We start from the raw sequence: 27,677 nt of genomic DNA, 5'->3' as shown, positions 1-27,677 counted from the left end.
GCATGATCACAGAGGGTACGCTTTATATAGCAAACTGGACTTTATTATTCCAAAATAATACATTAAACATATAAAAAAGGAAGAATAAATTAAAAGTTAAGGAAAGCAACTGCAATAGGCTTTGGCTCAGCCCGCACCTGCCCATTTTTCAATTTTTCTTGGGTGCATGTTGTCCCTTATAAAACCTTGTTCCACTGCTTCATCTAAAAATACAATCAATACTTAGCATCAGTGTTAAAAAGGAACGCAACAGGTTTGTGCCTCGTACCTACGACAAATTTAGAATCGCAATGCAAAGACATGCAGCTTTAACTATTAGGCTAAAACTAGAGCTAAAAGAGCTAAAACTCTTAATTGCCATTACTCTCCGAGGTAGCTTTTTAAATTTTCACCGGGCTCTTGTGTCTTCTCATCTCAGTAAACAGTGGCTTCACTTAACTTCCTCTGACAAAATTCCAGGTTTTTGTTCTTCGTTGACTTCCCACAATTGAGATTTGCTCCAAATAATCATTTGGTGGGCTAATGTAAAATAATCCAGGTAAATAGTGGCCCAGCCGAGGAGGAGCTTGAATATTGAATACCCGGGTGCACCGAATCCACTTTAACAGAAGTATGTCCATTTTCATTTGATTTTCAAAGCTGTCATTGGCCAGTTTCCTGGATGACAGCCAGAGTAACCAATCCTGCTCAAATCAACATTAGCCAATAGCATTTGTTTCGTTATGAAGAAGCAGTGGAGATGGACCAATCAATCAACTAAAATCTCCAAGACCCAACACTGCTACACAACAGACGCATAGCAAACTCTGCATATGGATCCTTATGACATCTTATGACATACTTTATATAGGCCTAAAAGGGAACAACTCCATTGAAACTGAGGTGACTTTACAATTAGATTCATGTTTAAATTATTGAAAATTTCACATCCAGAATGTAAAAGTAGACAAAAGACTTACAAAACCCATACTTTATAGGACATAGTTCTAGTTGGTGTCGTGATTTTATTTAAATGTGACCAGTTTGCCTATTCAAATAAGGGAACAGAATCAGATGAAAGGAAAGCGATGTGGAGTGTATGAGTGAGTGATGAGAGAAAAAAGGGAAATGAAAACAATCTTTGTCAGTGAAATAATTTAGTTTGCTTTTTCCTTTCCACATCAGTTGAAAATGTTTTTATTCTTTGCCCCCAGCTACACAGAGACTAAGTACCATGAAAACTTATTGCATATCTAATGACAATGAGTTGAACTTAGCGAGTAATGAGACGAGACAATTTTTAAACCGGGCCCTAATTATTAAAGTTCAAAAATGTTCAGAGAAGCAAACACTTTTTGAATGTGATTGGACTTTTTTTCTACTGTGATACAAAATTATTAAAACTAAATAACACAACTTTTAAGAAATCCTTCATGGTTTTGCAGTTTCGGTCACTGGCTGTACTTTCTCCCTCTGTACTCTCTGTACTCAGCTCTGGCTCTACTCCACTAAGATGAAGTCATGTGGAATGATAGAAGTTTATTAGTTACGTTTTTTCAAAGGGAGAGGAAGAGAGCGAGAGCGAGAGAGAACAGGGTTCCCATACTTCTGGGAGAAACCAACTACTTTCAGTGAAGCAATGATTTGATTATTGCAACCACTTGACTAGCACTGGTGTTTGACTTGGCAGAACTCGGCCTTCATGATAATAGCAGCACTTACAAAGTCTGATGCTTCACACACAGACCTTCCAATGAAAATACACAGATCTGAAAAGACGGTGTAAATCTGACTTTTTGGTTCTCATGTCGGAAATGTGGTGGGTTTAGTGTTGTAAAGACCTCTAGACACTGAGAATACCAAATTAAGCAACATTGTGTTTTTTGGCTTGAGCATGAATCATAGGCTTTTGAGTTTTCATAAATTATAAGAAGAACAAACTGGATGTGTATGGTTTGGCATTTAGAATACTTTAATTACTGGACCTTGGCTGGATTCTCCAGTTCTCTCTCATTTCCTCTTTAGAAACAGACTAATAGATAATATTAAAAGGCAGCGTAAAAATCATTCCATTTTAAACTTTATCATCCGTCAGAAATTTAAAAGTTTACTTTAATGTAAATCTTGAGTTTCCTGTGTTTTTCCCCTCTCTTGGACTTTCTTGTGTGCAAAAGAATTCATTTTTGCCCACAGTTAAAAGCATGATGTTTAGTCAAGGTCCTTTAAACCATTCAGCCACGGAGTGCTGCTCACCCTCTGAAGCGGTGCTGGGAGAACCTCCGACCGAAGGGCAGGCCAGGAGCTGCAGACGGTCGAGAAAAGGGCAAGAAAACTCCTTAGCTCACTCGTGGTGGTCAGCTGGGGCCGTTCCTTAATTGCGGCCACCTTGGACAGGTCAGTGGTCACCCCGTGCTCATTGACCACATCTCTTTGGACAGCAGGTGGCATTTTGTTGGAGTAAGCCACAGCCCAGCCTGGCGAATGGCTGCGAAGAGTTTGGCGAGGTTGCTGATGGCGTCCTTGAAGCCTTTGGCCTTGAAGGGCTGAGGGGTTTCGGGTTGAGAAGGCAATGCTGAGCATGCTGAAATGCCACCAGAGTCTCTGCAATGGAGGTGTCTTTTGTCACCCGGACAACCACAGCATCGCTGAGGGTTAAGCAGAAACAAGAGGCAGTCTTGCTTCTTGTGGATATCAAATAGAGACATTTTAACAAAATGTGAAATTTGGTTAAAGCTTGTAACTGCTTGTAACTGTGGGAGAATTGAGAGGCAGATCTTACAAAAATACTAACTCAAACAGACTCTTTAATGTTAATTTGTTGCTTGAAGAAAAATGTTAAAATTAAAAAATATTAACAAGAAACAAGCATAGAAAAATGTAATATAGCGCGATAGGAAAACTTAGGAGACTGTTCTCCTTTTGAAATATGATCATATGTCATTTGTACTGTTCATAAAAAATTAGACATACACTATATTGCCAAAAGTATTCGCTCACCTACCTTTAGACCCATATGAACTTCAGTGACATCCCATTCTTAATCCATAGGGTTTAATATGACGTCGGCTTACCCTTTGCAGCTATAACAGCTTCAACTCTTCTGGGAAGTGTGTTTATGAAATACATAATACACAGTGCTCGCAGTCTTCACTCTAATTCATCCCAAAGGTTTTCTATCGGGTTGAGGTCAGGACTCTGTGCAGGCCAGTCAAGTTCTTCCACACCAAACTCACTCATCCATGTCTTTATGGACCTTGCTTTGTGCACCTGAATTCATTTATTTGGATGGGTGAGCGAGTGCTTTTGGCAATATAGTGTATGTCTTGCTGCTTGGCAGTACAATTACAATTAGCCATTTACAGACGCTTTCATCCAAATCAACTTACAAGTGAGCAGCAGACCCTAGGGAAAACTAAACCCAGTACACACAGGAGCCTGGAATTTGAGTCTAATTTGGGACAACTTTTATTATTGTTGTTGAAATCAGTTGTTTCGCAACATCACATCACATGTCACATCACGTGACCTTAAGGAAGTACTGATTTTTAAGGGAGACTGCAAATGTTTTAGTAACCCTACAAAATGTATCTAATGTCAAATCCTAACTGAAACTTCCCCTGATGTCTATCCCTAACTAAAATGCTGTCGGCCAATTTGAAATCCCATGTATTTGAGTGTTTAGAGTAAAAAATGGGTTTAATTTCAGCAGACGGCCACTTCTATATTGGACCGCGCTATTTCAACAAACTGTTTATGAGAGGTTAGGTACAAACAATGTCTTTAAGTGTTAAAGTTTGAAGTTTGGTTGAAACTTGGACATTGTAAAGTTACATAAATGAATATATTTGATGGAGACAAAGTAAAACAAAGTGAATTAAGGTCTAATCTGGACTAATGTTCAGAAGCCTGTCCCATTTAAAGTATAGGTAATTTCTCAGATTTTGAGCTGTTTCAAGATGAGAAAAGCATATTATAAAAAGGATAATACAATTTCATAATTACTGTAGTATTCATAATCATGTAAGACATCAACATTAACCTAATATGATATTAAGAATATTTATTATATATTATAATTATATTGTAATTATATTAGAGAGGTCAGCATTGATGTAGGTGCATAAGGCAACATCTAGCAGCTGTAAATGTGACAGAAGTAGGAGTGACTGTGCAGTAGTTCACAGAGAAACTTTGCTTAAGAGATGGTCAAGACAGCAGTTATTTCTAAACTGAAAGACAGAACATGTTTGCACTGAAGTAATCTAAATTTAACCAAATATTTTGTGCCTAAGCTTAACCGTGTAGAATTTGTAGCAAAATATAATAAGATTGTATCTCCATTTTCATTTGAGAACTGGGACAAAAGTGCTCAGGCACAAGATGGTACCTCAGCTGACTTGACTGTCAAATCGAAAAGCAAGATATATATATAAATATATATATATATATATATATATATATATAAATAAGAAACAGCATTGTACGGACTTTGTGTTAAGAATGGTAAATTATCTGCAACTCATATATATATATATATATATATATATATATATATATATATATATATATATATATATATATATATATATATATATATATATATATATATATATATATATATATATATATATATATATATATATATATATATATATATATATATATATATGAGTTGCAGATAATTTACCATTCTTAACACAAAGTCCGTACAATGCTGTTTCTTATTTAACTTCACATGCACACTCACACCCATCAGGAACAACTTGGTGTTCAGTGTCTTGCCCAAGGACACGTTTACATATGGACATTATAAGGAGCTGGAAATTGAGAACCTTATGATGCCATTATCAACCCTAATGACTTTACCTACTAATATGTAGTAGGTCCTATACAGGGCTGAAAAAAAAAAAGATAACCCATTGAATGGTTATAATTTCATGATCTGTAGATTCTTGCACTTATCAAGTGATCATTGATTAGTTAAACGTTATAATTATTATTATTATTAATAAGAATATTTTATTATATTATACTATTAAGTTGATATGGTCAGACATTTTAGCTTCCAGTAGCCTTCTACAGCTGCAGGCATAGAGCAACATTAGCATTTGTATGGAGTGATGTTTTTAGCCACCCTGCAAACAGGTCTAATGTCTGTTTGCAGCTTTGCTCTGCTGTGTTCATCAGTTAGAGCTGGTCAAGTAGTATACAGTGGATTCATCTGAGCTTTTTTTTCTATAAAAACCTCGGCTAGTCGCAGTTCAAAACAAGACTGATGATGAATGACACTAACCCAAAACGGTTAAGCTGTGGATCTTTTAAACTAAAACACTGAGCTCAAAAATGGTTAAATGCTCCACTGAGCTGAAGGGAACATCAAAGTTAATAGGTAAATTCTCCACAAGTTCTTCTACAGTCAGCCACTTTTAAAAGCGCCTGTGAGTGCCAATAGGTAGAAAAGCGCTGTATAAGTGCAGACCATTTACCATTAAAATTACACACAATAATTTTAGCTATTTTCATATTAATAAATGGAGTTGTTATTGTTGAACCTTATTTTATTTAATAAAGGTGTGGCTGTGCATTTGACAAGGGTGTCATTCTCCTCTCAGTAATAAATAATTGGCCTACTATCCGCCTCCTTCCATGCTTGAGCAAGGGCATAAAAGAGGAGGGCTTTAATATAAGAATCTTATGATGGAGGTTATTAACACATGCTGACTTGCAGGGAAGCAGTGGCACACGCTGAATTGTGACAGTGACCTCAGGGACGAGGCTTCTGTGAGTTACCAGGCATTTTGCCTGGCTCTTTGTTATGGCCTTGTGTCACCCTAGGAGCCCTGCTCTTTCCAAAAGGTTCAAAGCCTCCGAGTCCAATCTGGGACTGGGGATTGGGCCTATGCCAGGGAATAAAGAACATCCCAAACATGAAGCACAAAAACCCCTCTGACTCTATCTTCTCTTTCAGTTGTTTTTATATTAGTCTCTCACTTGCTTGGCTCCCTGGGTCAGTCACTGAGCTGTACGCTGCGTCCTTCCCCCTCAAAGACCCTGTGTTGTCTCCCTGACTCTGTGCTTTATCTGCTTTATAGCAAAATCACCCTGGATATCAATCTCTCCCTTTTTTCTTCTTAGCTGATCCTGACTGAACAGTTCCCTTTACATCCACTCCACTTGTGTCCTCTTGTCTTCTGTTTTGCTCTCCTCAGTCTCGTCTCATTTTCAAATCTCCCTAAGATCTCCTTTTTCCATTTTCTCTTCGTAATTCCAGCTCTCTCTCTCTTTACCTTTGCTCACATCAGATGAAACCTGCCACAGAGTATGGATAAAGATAAGCCCTGTGAGATAGATTGTGTGCAAGAACAAGTAAATCCCATCTCCCCCCCCCACCACCACCACCCACCCTCCGGCTACAACACTGGCTCAAACTCCTGGCACGTTTCGTCTGTTCAGGCTAGCAAAGCCACTAAGCCAGCCTCTCCCTCTATCCACCTCCCCATGCACAGCATTAGCTAACCTGCTTTGTGGCTATTCTCTAATCAAAAACATTTACAGCGCTAGCCAAAGCCTGTGCAGGCCAAAATAGACACGTTACTTTTCCCCCTCCCCCAATAACCCACCACCCTTGTCCATGTATTTGCAATGGATTAGGCTAACGGGTGTTTAATTATTCGAATCCAAAAAATCACTAAGGACGATCTGAAAAATGCAATCCAAATGGGTTTCAGTTTTTTAAAAGTCCAATGAAAGAGCGATGGATTAATTAATGGTACGGCCGCACAGGTGCTAGTTTTGGATTTGATCAAAAGTGAAGAGCTAAGTAATGAATCCCCCCTTTCCCAACCCCTCCAGGCTCACAACTTCAGCAGCTGCATCCTCCATGCTCCCATTACAATGTCAGTGAGAAGCAAGCGCATACACATACACACAAAGAGTTTAATGCAGCTTTCAAAGTGCAAAATTCTGGCCTCATCCAATGAGAAGGAGCATCTGCGAGTGGATTTGAAAGGGACCAATAAGACAAAGGGATTGTTCAAGCTAAAAACGCAGGTGCACCACGATTAGCAGGCAGCAGCTGGTAAGGTCACAAACGGACACAGATTAACACATGTTAAGTGCACACAAATACACACACACACACACACACACACAAGGTTTTTCTAATTCACGATAAGTGTTCTACAGTCTTTTCAGTTGTCCTCACAGTGTCTTCACAGTTGTCTGTAGGGCAATATATTTAAGCCCTATACGTCATTGGTTCCGTACAAAAGATGGCTGTATCAAACATCAAGTATCTCTTTGATTTATTTAGTGAAACTATAGACTTATATTATGACACCAGATTTTAACAGACACACACGCACACACACAGAGAGAAGACTGAAGCTTTTTTCAAATTCATGATAAATGTTCTACAGTCTCTGTATTCCTCGATCTGTCCTCACATTGACAAACAAGCATTAGGAGCACATACAGTACAGTGGTGCCACCTTCTCCCCAGCCTTTGATGAATAAAGAAGAAAAATACAAGACACACAAGCCAGCACAGGTTTGAAATGGCTACTCTTTGAAAAGTGAGAGAGGAAGAAGGAGAGGACATAAAGAGGAACATAACCCCCTCAGAGAAGCTTTTTGAAAACAGCTGATAAAAGACTATATTTTTAGAGGAATCAATTTACCATGTGCATGTGTTCACACATTCTGTGTTTGAGTCAAAGAGAGAGAGAGAGAGAGTGAGATGATTTGCAGCTCCTTTCAACATAAATCCAGCATTGTCACAGGCAGCCATCCCTCTTTTCTCAGCTTTACCTCTACTCTCTGTTGTCTCTATCCACTGTTATCCCCCCCGAGAAATATCCAAAAACTCTCTGCAGCTCCAATCATCTTCCCTCATGTCCTGAAGGTCTTGCGACCAAGTCTGTCCTAACTAGCTCTAATAGAGATTGTGGTGATGGGCAGCAGAGAAATTACCAGCTCTAGAAGACACACACACACACACCATTTCAGCTGATGATCTCATTCAAATTCCTTCATAATTCAGATGATTCAGCATTCACTTTGCAGTTGAGCAGTTAGCATAGAGGCTTGTCGTTCTCTTGCCAAAGGAGAGGCCTTCCCTAATCATCGGAGAACAAACTTTGAGGCTTGAGACACATTAAGGTTTCTCTACTTCATTAAAGGCCTCCCTTCAGCAAATGGCTCCCCATCTAGGGAAATGGGATGAAATCAGGGAAAGGACTACATGGCAGATTGAGCTGTTCAATTACAACTTAACAGTTGTCAGGCTCTGTTCATTTCCACACTGAGTTCTGGCAAGTGTTTTCATGGAGGCTAAGTCGATCAGGAGAAATTGATAGGAGGGAAATAGCAGATGTAATACGAGCTGGCGTTCTAGTCATCTTCAGCCAGCCTCAGGGAGCCACACACAACAGAGGTGTGTATTGGTTGATTAGCGGCCTTTGGGAACTGCCCTGTGCATAAAAAAAAAAAAAAAGCACTGTCCACTCAATTTATGCCTCTGTGAAAAATCAATTAGCACAATTAGAAGGCCTTAGTCCCATGAAACATTAATCACATTGTGTTGTGTTCTGGATTAGCATCTAACATTAAGTGACAGCTGAGATGCCTTTGAGTGAGCAGCAATACATCAGCTCATCAGACAGCATTTCAGGGACAATATGTAAAAATAATACGTGTCAATCTCAGACCCCAACACTGGGGAGATCTCTGGTGTCTCTGGTTCAGTTTAGCACATTTGCTGCATTATACTTGATTTGAATCACTATCTTTGCAGATGACTAAGGGATACCCTCACTTTGTCTTCACCGAGATGTGTTTTTGCTAAGATGCAGAGCTGCATCTGGAGCTGATCATCAGGGAATCTCTGCCTAATACTTTATTGGTTCTGAACAAAACATAGCTGAATCAAACATCAAGTATCTCCTTGATTATTAAGTAAAACTATAGATTTGTATTATGACAGCACATGTGAATTTCTTAATACACTTTAAAATTGTGCTTTGTGATGACAAATAGCTCTAAGCTAAAACAATTTGGTGAAATTCACCCCTGAGTCATAGTCTTTTCTCTAAATGTTTTTAAGTACACAAGCTTGTACATTTGGAGCATGAATTTGTTTAACTGTTTATCTGTTGAAAAAAAAAAGAAAGTGAAGCAATTTGAGCAGCAGTGCAACATGCAATTTTGCTCACACCACCTGAGAATCTTGTTTTTGCTGACCTCTGGTGGTTAAATTTCCCACCTGGCTGCAGTGATGTGCATTACAGGTGTACTCCATTCCTCCAAAGTGTCACTTTTGGACACAATGCAGCGACACACATGCCATAGAGGGTCAAACAGAATTTAAAGTAGTTACAAGGCAGTAGGTTCGAAACCCACCCCACGCCCATCCTCCAAGGGCAACCTTGCTGCCAGTCCTGAGCCCATGTTAAAATGGAAGGGAAGTGCATCCGGCGTAGATCAAATCAATGTGCCCGACATGTTCCGCTGTGGCAACCTCTGAAGGGAAAAGCTGAAAGCCGATGATTGGATTTAACTCCTTTTTAGGACCTGTACAAAGTTTGGATTCTCTTGTTAAATCTAGAGAAAATTGACAAAAACAACACCCAGTCCTCTAATTGGAGTATTATACCACTGCTATTTTACTTCATCCTACCACCTGCTGGTATTTTTAAGCAGCTAATTACTGTAAAACTATATTGAGAAACAAAATGCAAATACTACATTGTTTCTGTTTTAGTCTATGTCATGTCATGAATCTATCTCCCTCTGGCTTGTGTCCCTTTCAGCTGTGGGTGTGCACCATAAGAGGCTTGGCTGCTCTGTTTTCTCTGACACAGTTTACAGTTAGCTGCAAGCAGTGTGTCCCACAGCCCTGGTAATTGAGGCTAAGAGGTTTATCTGGACTCAGGCTCTCAGGTCCTAGTCAGATAGAGAGGTCCTAGCTGACCAGGACTGGATAGACTCTCCAGAGACAGGCATCTCCCATTCTCTACGTAACCCACTTTTTTTAATGTCTCAATTGATCTCCCCCACATCTTGTTACAATTGAGGCCTCTCATCATCCTTACAAGGCCTTTTTCTCTTATACCCTCTGTCCTACAAATACATCATGGTACATCACACACAAACGCAGACAGCCCACTCCGGAGCAAACTTTAGAGTAGCAGGAGTCTCTCTTGGCATGCCGAGGCTAATTTTACCCATACCACCAGGCCAGGAGGGGGGAGGCGGTACATTAGAGGTGTTATTTTGAGCAGCTGTGTTGATGCGTAGGACAAGACCGTGTCCAACATGTGCGCAGTTTATCAGAGGGGGAGTCGTTTGTGTCATTTGTGTGAGTGTGTATTTCTGTGCATGTGACCACTACTGCTTTTAGAGACCTGCATTGGCAGATATTAATGGCTCTCTGTCGAGGGATAGTGTACTATGGATTGCAAACAATGCAATGAACATCCAAGTGGGCACACAGACACATATATGCATATATTAAACTGTATTTCTGTAAAATAACTGTTTGTGAACTGGAAGGATATATACTATTATCCCCTTATGAGACTAGCTTATTCAGCTATGTGTAGACAGGAGCAAACCGCCAGGTTCTTTATCTATAAACACACTTTATGAAACCCCAATGTGTCACTGTAATGAGGGATTAGAATTACCCTACATTTAATTCAACTTGTGCAGGTGAAGTTAAATTGCACTCCCTTTTTAATCATTATCTAGTTGTCAGAATAGCTGCAGATTCAGGCCTTCTTAGAACTGTATGCTCACAATTGGGATTCAGCTGAAAACACACTGTGTGCAAATGGTGAATCAAAGAAACACATAGTAAGATCACTATTAACCATTGTTCTGTCCCTATTTCTCTTTTTTTGTCCCACTTCCCTCAATTTCCAGATAGTGAAATAGTTCCTCCTGACTGCCTGCGCCCACGCTCCTTCACTACAGTCCGCTCCTCTTCACTGCGGCGTGAAGCCGACGACACTCGCCTTTCTGTCAGCCTATGCGACCTGAACCTGCAACAGGAGGACAGAGGTTCCACCCGCAGCCACTCCCACCGCCACACTCTTCACCTGGCATCAACCTCCTCCTCCTCTGCTTGCCCCATCCCCCAGAACTCCCTCAATTCCCAGCAGTCTTCTCTTCTGCCGTCTGCCCTGGAGAGCGACCTCCACTTCCACCAGCTGCGAGGCGCCAACATTAAGACGCTTGACGAACAGACAGTGGCTCGATCTGAGCACGCACGCGAGGAGCGAACACTGGTGTTCACTAGCCGTCCCCTGCGCACTGGAGAGACAGTCTTCATCAAAGTTACCAAATCAAGCCCGGCACGCTCAGGCTCCTTGTCCTACGGTGTAACGTCCTGTGACCCAGCAGTGCTGCATCCCAGTGACTTGCCCTACAACCCAGAGGCTCTGGTGGACAGAAAGGAGTTTTGGGCGGTGTGTCGTGTGCCCACGCCTCTCCAGAGCGGTGACATTCTGGGCTTCTTGGTCAACCAGGAGGGAGAGGTCATTCTCAGCCATAATGGGACCAATGTGGGCATGCAGGTGTGTGTGGACAACTCCCGCCCACTCTGGATGTTCTTTGGTCTGCATGGAGCTGTGACACAGCTGAGGATTCTGGGTAAGTGCCACATGAACTCACATGAGATAGCAGTGGGCAGACAGAACTAAATGCAGTACACAAAGGGGTACTCAAGCAATTAAAGCAACTTGTGCGAGACAGATTTAGCAAAATCCATCATTGATTTTAGTCCGTAAAACTCAGGATCCTACATTTCTCATCAGGCTAACCAATCCTGCCTGGTACACATCTATATCTTGTAAAGTCCATCATTGTAGTTTGTCATGTTTTCTTTTAGATCCAGGCAGCACAATCAACAAAGGTCATTTTCAGACTTTAGAAACCTCAGAAGATGGTAAACAACTATTTTTGTCAGACTATGTTGTGTTTTTCTCCATGTAAGCCACTCTTCAAATTTGTGCAGTGTACATTTAAATTCTAAAGACTGTGTTCAGAAAGACAGTAGCTTTCTTAGTGTTAGTTTATAATAAACCAAAACTAAAAACCTTTAGTCTAGTTTTCTTCTGACATAGTAGTCTAATTTAGTCTAATTCATTCTGTGTTTTTAATATTTCTATCTACGTATGCTAGTGTTAGAATTTGCTACGTCACAATGGTTCAGAAACTTTTCTTGTCTATGGCTAGATTAGTAAAGTATGGATGTATAAGGCACAACATTTAATTCTTGGATTGTAAATCAGCATTTGAGCAGGTAGAGGCATGAATATGTAAGAGCAGTGTCAGAATCAAGTGTGGCAGAGGACAGAATTACGAGCATAATGGCCGATTTGAACTAGCAGAAAACAGAAGAGGGAAGACAGAGGGAAAAACAGAGAAGACAGACACAGAAACAACCACGGATGGTCGGGATTGCACACAAAAATCTGCCTCTACTCTCACAAATCCCTGTTTGCTCACTCTGAAGCTCTGCCTTGCAAACTGAGAAGGTTTGGAAATTGGGCTTGTGCACTCTCAAGGGTTTTGGCATTGATATAAAAGTCAGTTTACTTAGTTCACATAGAGTATGTGTCCCTCTTCTCGGCAGAGCAGTCGGTAATTTAGAAGCTGGATTCATTCAGATTTAGAGTAAAATACTGTTCACTGGGTTCAGCTTGAAAGAAGAAGATAGTCAGATGATATCTATCCATTTATTAGCTAAAGTGCTTACACAGCACCACCTAACCCTGAGTGCATCCTGGACGGGTCGCAAGTCTATGACAGCAGTATCATTAATAGACTACAGTTTAGTTCCACAGCCAAAATTCAGAGGATGAATTAGATGACTTTCACAATTTGATAGCAATGCAAGATATCTACTAAATAATTTAACATTTACATCCACGGCACTAAACGTGAAAGTATCTTACCTTCAGAAATGGAAATGCTGCTGCATTCTCAAAGTTCATAAGTTTTCATAGTTCACAGATGATCAGTTTATGTGTTTGTCCTTGTCTACAACTCCTAATTTTGCTGTTTCATGAATGCAGCAATGTCAGGTTGCTGAGACAGAAATCACTAAAGATGCCGCTCATTAGCAGCAGTATAACAGTTCAAGTATTTTTTGACTATTTTTGAACCAGAGGTATTTTAGGTGATGGATGAATCAGATTTCACTGAAGAGCTACAGTTAGTGATTCCTCAGAATCCTCAGCTCTTTCACATCATCAAAAAAATGTTAACATCAGACATGCTGTTGTGCGCGACTGTGGCACAGTTGTGGGTTCAATCCCGGCTCCTCCGGTCCCATGTCGAAGAGTCCTTGAGCAAACCCCAACTTAGTTGCTCCCGGTGAGAGTTGGCCAGCTGCATAGCAGCTCCCCCATCGGTGTATGAGTGTGTGTGTGATTGGGTAAATAAGAAGCAGTGTAAAGTACTTTGTGTGCCAATAGGTAGAAAAGTGCAATATGTAAGTGCAGAACATTTACATGTTGTCAATGTTACATTTCCATTGGATTTGTTTTAGTGTTGTAAAAAGTAAATTGGTTCTTAATTTCTTGTTTGTTTGTTTTTTATTGATGAAGTTAACACTGGTTGTTGAGAACAACCTAATTCTTCTGTTCACTTGCAATTATGCAGCTACAAGGATGATGTGGTTGATGTTGCAAAATCCGTTCCCATGTCATATGCTTACTCATGGTTTTCTAAGTTAATTAATGAGCAAACCTTTGTTCTCTGACCGCGTGCTTTATCTTATGAATTATCCTACTTGAAAGGCTAATTTATGGTAGAAATGAACATCCTTTTAGCTCCCCGATGTGTCCGGGTCAACAACTTAACAGATCAGGATATCGATCTTCATTTGGCTGGGCAGACCACCTGTGAGAGTAGAGGTTAATTCATTTATTCTCCGGGGTTGAAATCTATCTATTGAATGCTCTGAGAGTATGCCAGTGTAGGCCAACCAACTCTCCCTCATGCCCAGACCCAAAGGTCGGTCATTAGGAATAGCATTTACATTGTGAGTCACAATATTTATAACGGATGCCTGGAGCCAGGAAGGCATTGGACACGTTCTTAGTAGATGCTCTGTCACGAGAAGATGAAAAACAGGAAGCGAGCAAATAGAAGTGGAGAGAGGCTGCAGGATTTAGAGCTATGACCTGCACACAGCAGGGACAACATGGTGTCTCAGTGGGGTGGACACTTTGGCTGCCGGTGGAGTGCTGGGACACCTGAGGTTTGTTTACCCTTTTCTAAATGCTGATAATGACAGTGGAACCGAAAGGTATGTGGCTGCTCTGTCCCAGCCCTTCAAGCCTGTTGCCTTCCTACAAGGTGCAGGCAGCTGTGGGAAGGCGTACTGCACTCAACCGTGTGAAGAGTGGAAGACGGCTCTGCAGCAGGCTATCAACATGCCATTCAAATGCCATTTGTTGCTACATCTGCTAAAGAATGTTGACAAAATCCTGTTTCAAAGAGATGCCACAGAACCTTTAAAATCATCATTTCAAAGACAAGTTATTATTGTATATTCACCCAGTTATAGCAAAGGGATGGCATCCGTAATGCAGATTGACATGTGCAAGGGTGCAAAGAATTGCTGCCTTGTATTAAAGAAGCCAGAATAGCACAGGCCTTTCTAAGGTGTCGCAACAGTTCGTCTGTGGAGGAAGAGGCATCTATAAACACATCCTGCTTTTCTTTTAGTGACAGCAGCGGAAAAGGAAACAGAGGTTAAAAGAGGGTAAACTGGGACAACCTTAACTTTAACTAGATATTCAAGACAGAGTTCTAATACAATGTCTAAATCTGTTTCTAAAACTTTATGAGATATAATGGTAAAGGTTGATGACAAAAATAGTCTAACTAAGGTTCAACTTCTCAATAAATCTCTTCATTACTTAAACGATGGACTCACCATATTCAGCATGGACTAATGTAACTTGACCCACTTATTAGAAGAGTGACGACGACACTCGTGTCAACATGAATCACAGTGAGCTGCAGTGACGTTCTGAAGTGCTAATTATCCCAAAATAGCAGAAATTCAGCTTCCGTCTCCAGTGTCCTGTAACCTTCAGTCATTTTAGACATGGCATTATTTATGTTCATTGGTCCACAAAAGGTCAGTCTTTATTGTATTGTAACTACATCCTGTGGCATTACACACAGTAATTTAGTGATTTACTGCATTATATTTCATCTTGGTAATATAACAGACCACCCGCTTTCTCTTTGTGCATTGCAACAGTCATTTACTTAAACCAGAGAGCCTTGGCAGCACAACGAAACAGGAATAGCAGAACAATGAAACAGGTCTGAGGCACATCCCCTTACCAGAACAGATCTTGGAAATCCCACTAGGATGTGAATCATCTTTACATGTCAGGTGCTTTGAATTAGGATGCATCTCTTATCTTGCTGTGGCAACTCTCACTTGACTAGAGATCTATTTAGCTTTTAGTGTAGGAGAATTCAAGCCATGACTGAGGGATGCTGAGTTTGAAAGCTTGGTGCAGCTGCACTTCAGGCTGGCAAGATAAAGCATCATCATGGAATCATGGAGACCTCTCTTCAAACAAGCCATGAAGCAATGGGCTTTTTCTAATAGAAACAGACCTAACAAATACATTAGGTTATAGGCCGGCAGAGTAATGGATTAGTAAAGGTAGTTAAAGACTTATTTTGTTAAATAAATGTAACTTTTAAATTAGTTGGAAGATATTTCTTTTTTAAATTGCATATTTTTTATTATTATCGTTGTTGTTAAATTTTGTGTAAACACCTGCTGAGCTTGTTTTTAATTGCATTAGATTCAGCTTTGGTCCACTTCCCCGTCGTGTAGCTGGGATCCTGTTGCATTTGAAGCGCCCAGCGGGTGGTACTCAGCAGCATATCTAGCTTTCTCTTGGCAATGATTGGGCAGCTGAAGCTTGCCCAGACTTTTGTAGAGGTGTGATCGCCCAGTTAGCCTCAACAGCTGTATTCTAATGTTAGCTTAGCTATAGCTTAGCTAGTCTCACAAGCAATTGGAGGTCCCTTAGGTTTGCATATATGTGATTTAAAGAGGTATTTGAAGGTACTCTCTGGTGATCCGCGATCAGCTGGCACACTTGGAGTCTGTATCATGAAACGTAATTACGACATGATTATGGCTTAATATAAGTATTCTGGTGTCATTCAACTGGATCACTTTTAATCAGTTTAGATCTCCATGGTAACTTGTGTCAGATTGTTTACTAGTGAGATTGGACAACTCTGTCTTCTCTGCTTTGAGACCTTGTCTGCTTTGAGTGTCTGCCACAATAGGCTAATCTTTCTTGCTTTTATGTGTAACCTACATAGTCTATTCAGAATAGTTTGTCATCATCTGACAAGAGAGAAGAACATTCTCAACAAGACCACTAATAATCCAGCTCTATTTTAAAGTATCCTTTCTACATCTGCTGCAACTGCTTTGTGACACCAGTTATTAGACTATGTCAGGTTTGCTAAGCACAAGGTTTTATCATTGCAGAGTCCTTCAGGCAAACTATAAACAAACCCTGCACCTAAAGCCATGGACCAGATGTCTGTGGGCTTCAAAATTTCTAAACTTTTCACAAGTTTGCTCTTAAACAAGGCCATAAACAAGAGGTCATAATGTCAAAGGTTTGGTTATAGACAGCTCAGTTATCCTATTCAGGTTGGACGGGTCAATGCAGTTCAATGAACAGTTTAGCAAATAACAGTCCTTGGCATTTTAGTAAAGTTTGTCTCTGTATCATGTCCTGCTTCTCCAGTTTATATGCCTGAAATCTCTTTACCAGATCTCTAAAATGCTGCTTTGATGATTCGATGAATAGTGCTTTCATGATTCTAAACTCATTATCCTATTAGTGTTGTTGATCACAGCTGTCATTGGGCAAAGAGTGGAGTACAACACTCAGGGCAAACCTATAGGCCAACAATTACTTACTCACACATTTACATCTACGGGCACTTATCAGTCAATTAAATGCACTCATTTGAAATGCATGGTACATGTTGTGATAATCAATATATTAATGTGACTTTAGCCTGCTATGAATCATTAACATTGATCTAGAAACAAAGCTGAAAATGGATGACAAATTAACCTGCATTATACAAGAAATGTGTCGTTATAAAGTGGTTAGTCTTTGATTTGATGTCGTCAGGAAACACAGTAAAAATGGACAATAATCCTTCTGTTTGTGGCATGAAAAGAAATTTAATCAGAATTTATCCCCTAGGACATAATGACTGCATAAGGAAATATGCCACGTATAGAAAGTATAGCATAAGCAACACTTCACTCTAAACCAAAGTTCTTGGTGGCCATCCCTAGTTCCTCATAGCATGGCCAAAACACACCCTTCAGTACATGTGGGTGGTTCAGTCTGACATACATAGAAACTGACAGTCTGTGTTTCCAAGATCTTCATGTCCAAACTTGTCTATTAGTGTGATTATATTTTTATTTTTTTTTTAAAGTGAAATCAGAGGAGCTGGCAGTTGAACTTTGAGAGAGAGCGAGAGATTGAGGGGACTTGTCCCTTGTGACATGGAAATAGAACACCCATCCAGTGACCCACTTCGCTTGTATTATAGATTCCATTAAAATGTCAGCGTGCTCATGCAAGTGAAGCATCTCACCACCCACATCCTCATACACTGCAGCTGCCACGTTCCTCGCTCCTCATCTTCTGTCATCTCAGCGTCTCTTTCTTTAGTTTTACTCATCATTTTAGTTGTTTTGTGCATCTCATATTTTTTCACAGTGTTCAGTTGTTAGTGCTGCATTTTGCAAAGGGGTTGGACTTTTCTTGCACTGCACTCTGAGCAAAGGATAAAATTCAGTAAAATAGTCAAAGACTGAATAGGTTCGAGATGTTATAGCACATTGCAACATGATTTAAATAAGATATTAAAAAAAGGAAAGAACAAACAGTCTGAACATAAATAAACAAATAGTTGGAGCTGGAGGGAGTTTGACTGAAAGGTCAGACACAGATATTCTGAGTTCCTGCTTTAATGGCTAAATATGGAAGCTCGTCAGATTGGGTCACAATGGGTATTGTGCATATTAAGAAAGAAAGTGCAAACAGGTTTTAATCATGTTTGCAAGCACATTAAATACTTAAAAACTGAACTCTTTCACAAAGCCATTCAGAGCCTTTGCCGTGACCGTCCGTTAAAAAGTTCTGAAGTACTGAATGTAGATTGATGTGCAAAAATGGCAGCTGGGTTGTAATTAAATTTACAAACCAAACAAAGGAAAAGTCAGGGACACAAAACTGTGTGCTCTCCCCAAAACTGCCCTTTTGTTTCTTACAATATTATCTACACCACAAACAAAAGGACACTATTAATATTTAATGCAGCAGAGTAACCTATGACCTTAAACTGCCACTTTCTATCTAAGCTGCTTTCCCTCTCTTCCCTGATCTAAGCACTGACAAATATACAAAGCCTAAGTGCACATTTGTCCTGATAACCCCCAGAACAAGAGGCTCTCTGCAATTAAATTGCACAAACAGCCACCCATTTTGAAACCAATCAGTGTCTGAGGATTGCATTTCACCAAGGAAATGTTTGTAAGGGTCGTTTCCCTCTTTCTTTCGATGGCTTTTTCAAGTTGTGTGAGCCATAAGAGTTTGGTCACTGTTTACAACCTGAAGGTTGTCAGGCATGATCCACATACAGACTCAAATCCTTGCCCTGCTCCATCATCTCCAGGTCCCACCCATCTCCCTTGTCACATACTCTGCATACCTGCCATGCTCTAAAAGATGAAACTGTCCCCGTAGATGTACAGGCTATGTGCTAAATACAGATGGATGGCTGGATGACTAAATGGATGGATGGAAGTGGATAAGCACTAGACATGTGGTCACAGAGTTGCAACCTAGCTCTTACAGCTGTCCACAGAGGTCGGTTTAATCTAGTGGCAGGCGGGATCAGGGCTGGGCACCAAAGATCCTTCCCCAGCTGCCCTGGATGGGAGGTGCCCTCCTCTGTGGGGGGGATTAGCAGAGAGAGATGGACAGAGGAAGGGAGTGGGGGAGGAGGGGTCGGCTGAGAGAAAAAAATATTTGTTTCCACAAACGAAGCATTCATGCTACTCTGGTAATTTGATGACGGCTCTAAAATGACGAGTGTAGTAGCACTATGTAGGGCTGCCAAAGCGTATTACTGATCAACACTCACAGCAGGACGTTTTGGCTCTAAGACTTTCTGGTGCTGGGTGTCGTTAAAAAACGTTCAATCCCCGTTGCTGAATGCCACCGTTTTTGATAGCAATTTTCTGAAAGTTACGTTACGCTACAAGTCTTTTTTCCACTGTAAGCAGGTTTTACCTTGATGAAGGAGGTTGGATGTTCATAGTGTGTTCACAGGGATTAGCAAAAAGGTTTCTATGTCGTCATGGGAGCCCACAGGGAAAGCTGAAAGTATAATTTCCCTTCATGTTTCTGCTTAACAGGTTTTTAAACTAATAAACTTGATTATAATTTATATTGTAAATATTTAATATACTAAATAAAATATATATTTGCTTGTTAGTTGCAGATCTTGTGTTGCACAAGCATAGAAGCTAAATGTTCCACCTCAGTTGGGCCTTATCTCCCCCCTCCCTGCAGCTCATCTCAGTCCCCTGCTCAAAATGTGTTAAAGAGCTTGTTGTATCATGTTACACACTACACATACAGTTCAAATCATACACACAAACACACACTGGAAGGCGCCAAAGGGCTTGGGAGCACCAGGGCAACCTCTGGTATGCAAACAAAAGGGATTCTTGTCTAAGCCCACCACACCCCCCAAAATAAAAGTCCACATCAAAGAGCACCTGATGTAAACTAATGAGCAGCAGCGACATGATGACACATCAGCAATGACAAACACACTGGTGCGGTTTGTGACCTGTCAGTTATGGAATAGTTTCTCCACATTACTCTGACTCTTTGTAGACTTGAGGTGTGTGTCTGCGTTGGCCGTGGGCGCGAGCTGGATTGATCGATCCGACTGCCGGTGCAGATGGGAACAGAGGGATCCCTCCTGGCAGACTGCTGGGACATTCGTTAGTGTAGGCTTGTCACTATGATGTTACTGGTCAATGTTGACGGTGACTCTCCCACGTCAGATGAATTGTTTCTTTCTTTCCCCTGTCAGCTGTCCGGGACAACAGACACACCATGAAATGTCCCTTCTCTAACATTCATCACAGTGGTGCTTTTATAAAAAGCTGGTCCTGGAATAGGATTGTCAAATATATGTTCACACATCAGCTAATTTCTGATGCAGTTGTTAGTGTGCTGCCTTTTTTTTTTTTTTTTTTAATGTCTTTTTCTTTTACAGCAAGCTGCAGGGAATGTAATTAAAGTAATCTGCCTTTACGTTGAGAAGCAGCAAAGCATTTAATGGGAATTCTTTGTGGACGACTTCGTGCTTGCTCTGTAAGACAGCTAATTTGCATCTTAATTTGTTTGGTATTTTGGTGTCTCTGCACTACCTGTGTTGTAAATGATGAAAGTTATTAGAGATGACAGAGCATACCTTAAGATTTGTCATCACCTGCAGGCCACGCTCACAAAGCTTTTTGTGTTTTTATTGGATGAACTGTGCAGCTGCCTCTCGAATAATATAGAAATTTTAAAGCTGCACTGGTTGTTGTTTGTAACATTTTAGCTACCAGTTTACAGTTCCAGCAAATCCAGTATTAACTGCATTTTTTCCTTTTTTGTTCCTGCCTGTACCCTTTCAGTCTTGGACGCTTAACTTCTGGATTTTCAACTTTTTATCCAACAGCTTGCCCCTGATTTTATCCCTCTGATGCTGGGAAGGTACTAAATAGTGGATTTATCAAGGTGGTTTTTGATGTAAAAGTAGTTATGTGCTACAACTGGCAACAGGGTTGATTATAGATTTTTGAGCCAAGCGGCTGAAACGATGAACCTGTTGGCGTAACATTAAATCCAGTTTGTCGGTCACTCAGAAGCCTCTGACAGCCTGTCCTGCCTTTCTAGGCACCACTGAAATTTCACCATGTGCTCACTAAAGCCGTAATTCCAAATTGTTTTCATGACCACCATGTAATGATAGATTCTGGAAACAATGGAGTACAGCTCCAGTTTTGTAGAATTATAATTATAGGTCCTTTCTTTACTGATGAATGTATGGACACTGCTAAAATCACCTCGCTGTGTGACGTCTGCAAACTCTATGAGTAAAGACTTATCCTGCTCTTATTCATTGTCTATATTATTGTCGAGCTAATAAGAAACAACAGCTGGAAAAATGTGAAAAAGGAGGATGACCACATCTGTCTCCGACACACATACACATTCCATTCCATGTCTTGTAATTCCAGTTGTGATTGACATAAGCATCTAACCCCCTGCTGGTATTTGCTCGAACTAGGTTCCACTCATCTTGGGGATCAGCGGGCCACATCGAACCCCAGCTCGCCCTCCGCCTCTCCTCACACCCCCAGCGCCCTGGGCAGCGGCAGCTCCGATCCAGTCCTCAACGGAGGCCTGTGTTCTGCCACATACTGCAGCTCCACAGGGGGTAGGTGCACCCATAAGCAGCGAATCAATCACCCTGCAGGGGCCTGAATGGAAGTCATTATGGGATAGTGAGCAGATGTCATCCTGCAGTAGTTAGAAACAATGGCTGCAACTTCATGGTCCCACCGCTGCTGCAGCAGCAGCTGGATGTTCAGCATGTGCTGTTATGTCATATAGTGGTGTTATGTAAATGGACCTGGACCTGAAGCAATGGGGGGCTTCTTTGGGATGAACCCTAATACATAACCTTTTTACACTTTTTTTTTTTTTTATTACTAATCACACTGAGCTCTTTTAGTGTCACTTCATTTATTCAGTCCTAAGTCCTAACAGTCAACATGTTTGTTCCAGCAGTAGATGCTTTGAGCAAATCAAAGAAATAAGTTGATTGTTAACAGAACACGTTTTAGAATAGTTGTCTCTCTTCTTCCGACAGATTTAGTTTTAGGATAAGCACATTTTTTATTTTGTCCCCACCATTTCATTCTGAATGCACCGAGCTGTGTACAAACTAAAAACATGCTGGCTAGTTTTGTTTTTCACTCTCTTTACTTATTTCACAATTCTTTCTCAACTCCACCACAGGAACAACCCCCAGTTCACCAGTAAGCCTCCCCAAATCCCCTACATTTCCATCAGGCCGTGGGCCTTGGTCTGACGAGTGCTCCATCTGCTACGAGAACATGGTGGACACGGTAATCTATGCCTGTGGACACATGTGTCTGTGCTACACCTGCGGCCTCAAACTCAAGCGGATGTCCAACGCCTGCTGTCCCATCTGCAGAAGACAAATCAAAGATATTATCAAGACCTACCGCAGTACATAAGGAGGCACCAGCAAGTGGACACAAAGTCTCTCTAAGAGCAGCAGAGTCAGGGAAAGAAATGTCTAAGTTCAGGGAATATGTGATTTGGTGTTTTCATATGGTTAATATTGCTGGGTTCTCTCATGTGCTGTCTCAGCACTTGAAGTGGCAGGGGACTTCACTCAGAACCTAATTCTTGCCGCAGGTGTTTGCTCTCTCCTGAAATCTTGGAAAACGCTGGAGGAAAACCTGAACCGATTCCATAATTCTTTCATTTGTTGAGTCACGTTGTAAGGATTAGTGACTGCTTCCCATTTGCACAGCAGCAGACGAGCCGCTTTAAGGACTGAATGTCTCGAATAGCTCTAAAGCTCAGAAATGTGAGGTGAACCTGATGCACGTTTGCTGACACGTTTCCGCAGTCAGCAGAAAAAGCACAGCAGGTCATCTCAGTATGTCACAACTTGTGTCTGTGTGTTACTGAGCTTTGGAAATGAGAAGTCAGTCTGACACGGTGATGATGAAGTGATGGATTTCTGCGATCGCCGTGGTCATTATCGGTGTGTTAAGAGATGCAGGGCGGTGCTGAGTCTATTACGTAGGATTGTAACAGCTTTTTGTATTTGTATAATCTAATGTACCTTCATGATAGTTCCATTGCAATCAGTGGTGGTAGCTATGTTGTCGTGCTAGCTAGCAGCTTGCTCTGCAGTGTGGTGTGTTGCACTGAAATCAGCATCGTACTCTCAGAAATGCTCCGTTACGGACGGGGAGGACTGGAGACATTCACAGTCAGTCCACAAACCTGCGTCCAGCCGACTCAGCAGCTTTTGAAAAGGAAACAGGAAGTGGGGGATAAAAACATAAACAGTCATTAGGATTCTCCTCAGGGTCAGCAATGATATTTTTTAAGATGTGAATAATTTCCCAGTCTCTACCTACATAACCATGCCTAATACACTGTGAGGGCTCATCATGAATTGACCGATTCTCAAAAGCAGCTCTTTCACCAACTTTGTACAGTCAAAACGATTGTTGCCATGGCATCAGTTACAATGCAGCCTCCTGCCTTAACACACAGAAGGTTAATTTCTTAATCTCACATTCTGTGTTGTTTTGCCATTTTCCCAAACCCCTGACAAATCACCAAATATTGCTGTTGTGTGGCACAAACTCAGAGGAGAAATGGCACATGAATTAAAAGCTATTTTTGTAGTTGAAGTCCTTGACATTTACAATATTTAACTATTTAATGTTTAATAATCGTTGTGACAGGATTTTCACCAGCAGCACAGATCCTTTACAGAAATCAGTTAAGGGGTTAAGGTCATATTTGAATATTTGTATTTATCATAATCCCCCACTCCACATACTGTATGTCCCGACACATCCCTTCCTATAAGCATCACCTGTACATAGAGCTCAGCAGTAAGTAAAAGCCATAGCTTGTTACTGGACTTCACACAAAGCTGAGGCCATTTTTTTTTAAAAAGCAGCTCATTTTGTACATAAATGGGGCTCGAACCTTTGCTGCTCTGGTGTTTCCCTGCTCCTCTCACAATACAGTTCATTTCTGCTACTGCTTGAAGTGTTAATTCACATCTGAATGTTAACTTATGTATTTAGACAGAAATGACTTTATCTGTGTTGAACTGGAAAAACTAACAACTTTCATCCGTGTTTTTTGGTTTGTTAAAAATATTAATCATGATTTAAAGAGTTATTTTTTTCTTCATATTATCCAAATCCACAAGAATCTAAATTTGTTCTTGCTTTCTAATGGTGAGAATATGGAGGGTTTCTTGTACCTTGCAGCAATAAGAAATACTGCAGTACACAATCTGTCTTGTTGCTTTAGGTGCAGGACAAACTCTTTAATTACAATCCCTGAATTACACAGCCTTTTAATATAATTTATGTTTTTGCATTTGCGCGTGTGTGTGTGCGTGTGTGTGTTGGGGGGCCCGACTCCCCCGCTTCTGTATTTATAGTTCTTATGATTATATAGTCAAGAAAGCCATCTCTGTATGGTAAATGTTGAAAATGATAAATGTCACTTTATAAAGCTACTGATTGTAATCTTGTAAATGTTGAGGCCAGCGTTGCTCTCTGACGTTTTTATTTAGTGCAGATACTCCGACCAAATCAAAAAATCATTGATTTTTATTTTAGCTTTTTTTAAATATATTGTACAAATGTAGTAATTCCCTCGTGTAAAACTCTGTATTCATATTGATCTTTTTTTTTTTTTTTTTTTTATATTTTCATCCATCAGTTTTTCCAAACTACAGCTAAGCTAAAAACATTTGGCTGAAGGTGTTGTTGTGTAAATTAATGTGTACACATTTTAATCTTTTTTTTTTTATTTTCTTTTTCCCCACTATCGCTTATTTTTGCATTCAGAATACTCCACGGGCTCCTTGAATGTTACTGATCCTGTAATGTATTATTTATTTGTCCATCACTGATGTGTGGACGTCTTGTGTGTTTGCTTTCTTTTACATTGCTGCTGTACAAATACAACGCCCCTGTGTCTGGCCAATAATGCAGCAGCACATTTAGAAATTCTTCCTGCAGATCTTAGTACGGTTTTTTTTTGTTATGCATGAGTTGGCTGTTCACCCAGCGTGAACATCAGGACCGACAGTCGACGAGCATCTGAGTGGAATGCCGTTAGGGCCCATGTAAACTGGAACCAGTGGCTAGAAAAACTATAAAGTGCTCTGTTTGGCCATTGTTGCGACACTTCAGTTGAAGTACAAATCTGTATTTTCTTTCTTTCTCATCCAAAACAAGTGTTTGTTTGTGAGCTCTGTTCAGTTGGAGACAATTGTGGTTATTAAACTTTCCAGACGTGGTTGAGCACAAAAGGGTTTGCTTTATGATTTACACAGTTACATAAGGGGACTTTTTCTTTGGGGGAAACAAAATAAAATAACCCTTAAAAGATTAGGAACCCTTTAAAGCTACGAAGCGACACAGGCCGGGACTTTGCCCCTAAAACGCACAAGTTGTTCTACCTAATGTTTCCGAGGTCACTGTCTTCCTGTACAATCTACTTTCTGCTTAGCTTCAGTTCTCAGAGACTTTTGCAGAGCAGGGAGCTTAGTTTCTTAAACATTATCCTGGGGTTCCCTCCTCAACTATTACACATCTTGTTCTCTTTGTGCATAAACTCCTCTGCTTCTAAGATCTTCAGAAATCTGTAAACAAGCCATAATGCTGTGCACTGCAGGTGTCACAGGGGTCTCTAAAAGCCTGCTTTTAAGATTCCTAGTATTTACTCTTCTGCTCCAAACATTAATTATACAAAACCTTTACAAAAGGTCGCTGCATGTTCCTATATCCAAATAATCCCAAACACATCTACTGTCACCACACCTTTCAGTTCAACCACAGATTTCTAGAAGTCCACTAGTTTTTGACTTCATCACGCAGCCTTTGTTAGCAGGTAAAGTCTGCATAGCTCAAGCTATGTTCAAGCTTCTCTTAACTCTAAGCACTTGTCACTATAAAAATAAAACCCTCCTGTCAAGTTACACATGCAGCATTTTATTGATTTTTCTGTATCATAGACAATCAAAATTTCAGGTCCAACTAAATGTACTTGCTTTTTACAAATGCAGTATTAGGGTAGTTTTTTTGTTGTACTTTTTGCTTTAAACTTTTGCAACATAGCCTCCACTTCACACTGGGTTCTGTACTTCTTCTTTCTCGCTTTTAAATCAAGTGTTAACTGTTTGTGCGCACTTGACCTCTGACCCAAAAGAAACCGATAATATAAGCTCATCTATAACAAACATGTAGCTAGTTGTGACCTTTTGAGGTCCGGTCGAACCACCAGTGCTAAGCCCGTGCCCCCCCCCCCCCCCATTACACCCGGTCTCAGCCACAGCTGCTTGAGGGCCTCCTAGTGACAGGTAGGGGGATTATGGGAGATCTGCAGAAATACTGCACCCTGCTTTGAAACTCAAGTTATAGATGTTCTCCTGCTAAAATGGCTGCAATATATATTCCTGAAGCACCTCACCCAGATGTCTCCTCGGTAAGCAGAATGATAGTGAGGTGTGTCCATCTGTGTGGGGAACACACTGATTCATAACATTTCCATATAAAAGAGCCAAATTAGTACTGTGTATGGATGAGATGAGTAATAATCTTGCGAAAAGAATCATCCAGAAGAGCATATCTAACACTGATCGTTGCTCAACTGGGCATTCGTTCCCCTGCCAGAGATCCTCATCCTTCAGTGTTAACATGCAGTATTATTAGATATGCTGAATATAATAGCTAAAAGGACCGATCATTATAGAATCTCATTTGAGGACTCAATGTCAACGCACAGATTGAGTTTGTAATGTGCAGGTGCATTCATATGAAAATGTCTCAGTGCTGGCTGTCAATCCCAGCACTGATGCTGTGTGGTGAAGGGCTGCATGGTGGTTCAAGAGAGCCACCTAATGGAGGGGAACTGTTATGGCACAAGAAGAAAGGGTTTTCATTCTGCTGATTACTGCATTCTATGTAGAAGTTTCCCTGTGTGACACAGTCAAGGAGACAGACATCTACAATATGCAGCTGTTTAACTGATTAGCTTGTTAGAACATGAAAAAACAATTAGCAGCTATTGATACACACACACACACACACAGAGTGAGTGAACAGGTGCCTTATTTGACCTGCTCCTCAGAACATTTCCGTCAAGAGGCCAAGATTTGTGGAGCTCCGATGGTGCTGAGGTGTAAGCATATATTTCATGTAACTTGCAACACAGGTGATAAATCTCTGCACAAACACAGCTGGATACAGGAGAGCAAGAAATCTTTTTTTAGTAGGAAACGCAGATTGTGAGAGACCGTTTGTCTTCATCCATCGCTCTCAGCCTCTAGAACTTGTTCTCCCCCAACTCATACCTCAGTGTATATATACACTCTGATCAGCTGCATTGTTCTGCTCCTCCACATCTAAATGCACTTAATCTAGTCTGAACAATAAGGCAAATAAAGACAAATGTCTCAATCTATAATAGTTACTGTCAAGTTGTATCTGGATAAATGGAAAGGCCAATTTATTTGTTTTTGCTGACAACTGAAGCCATTTGAGTTCAACATCAAAAGCTGGATATTAGACTTTAAATTGGACTTTAGACTTTAGATTGGTGTATCTACATCTAGATACACTAAACAACGTAGAACGTTGCAATTTTGTATAAATAACAAATGATTTGTCATCAGTCGTTGTTCTTATCCTTTGCTAAAGTGTGTTTGTGTGTCTTTCTCACTACATCAGA

The 27,677-nt window shown here is 40.6% G+C and overlaps 1 protein-coding gene across 2 annotated transcripts in view; it reads left to right on the top strand.

Moving 5' to 3' along the window:
- Window positions 1-25,257, top strand: part of neurl1aa (neuralized E3 ubiquitin protein ligase 1Aa) — a 76,238-nt gene extending 50,981 nt beyond the window's left edge. For both annotated transcript variants that reach the window (XM_067498600.1, XM_067498601.1), the window contains exons 4-6: window positions 10,903-11,631; window positions 21,433-21,582; window positions 22,167-25,257. In XM_067498600.1, coding sequence (XP_067354701.1) covers window positions 10,903-11,631; window positions 21,433-21,582; window positions 22,167-22,408 — 1,121 coding nt within the window. In that variant the 3' untranslated portion in view covers window positions 22,409-25,257. The remainder of the gene's footprint in view (window positions 1-10,902; window positions 11,632-21,432; window positions 21,583-22,166) is intronic.
- The last annotated feature ends 2,420 nt before the right edge of the window (window positions 25,258-27,677 follow it).

This window comes from Channa argus, chromosome 3, assembly GCF_033026475.1.
Source record: "Channa argus isolate prfri chromosome 3, Channa argus male v1.0, whole genome shotgun sequence".
NCBI classification, from domain to species: Eukaryota; Metazoa; Chordata; class Actinopteri; order Anabantiformes; family Channidae; genus Channa; species Channa argus.
This window is presented reverse-complemented; position numbering and strand designations above follow the sequence as displayed.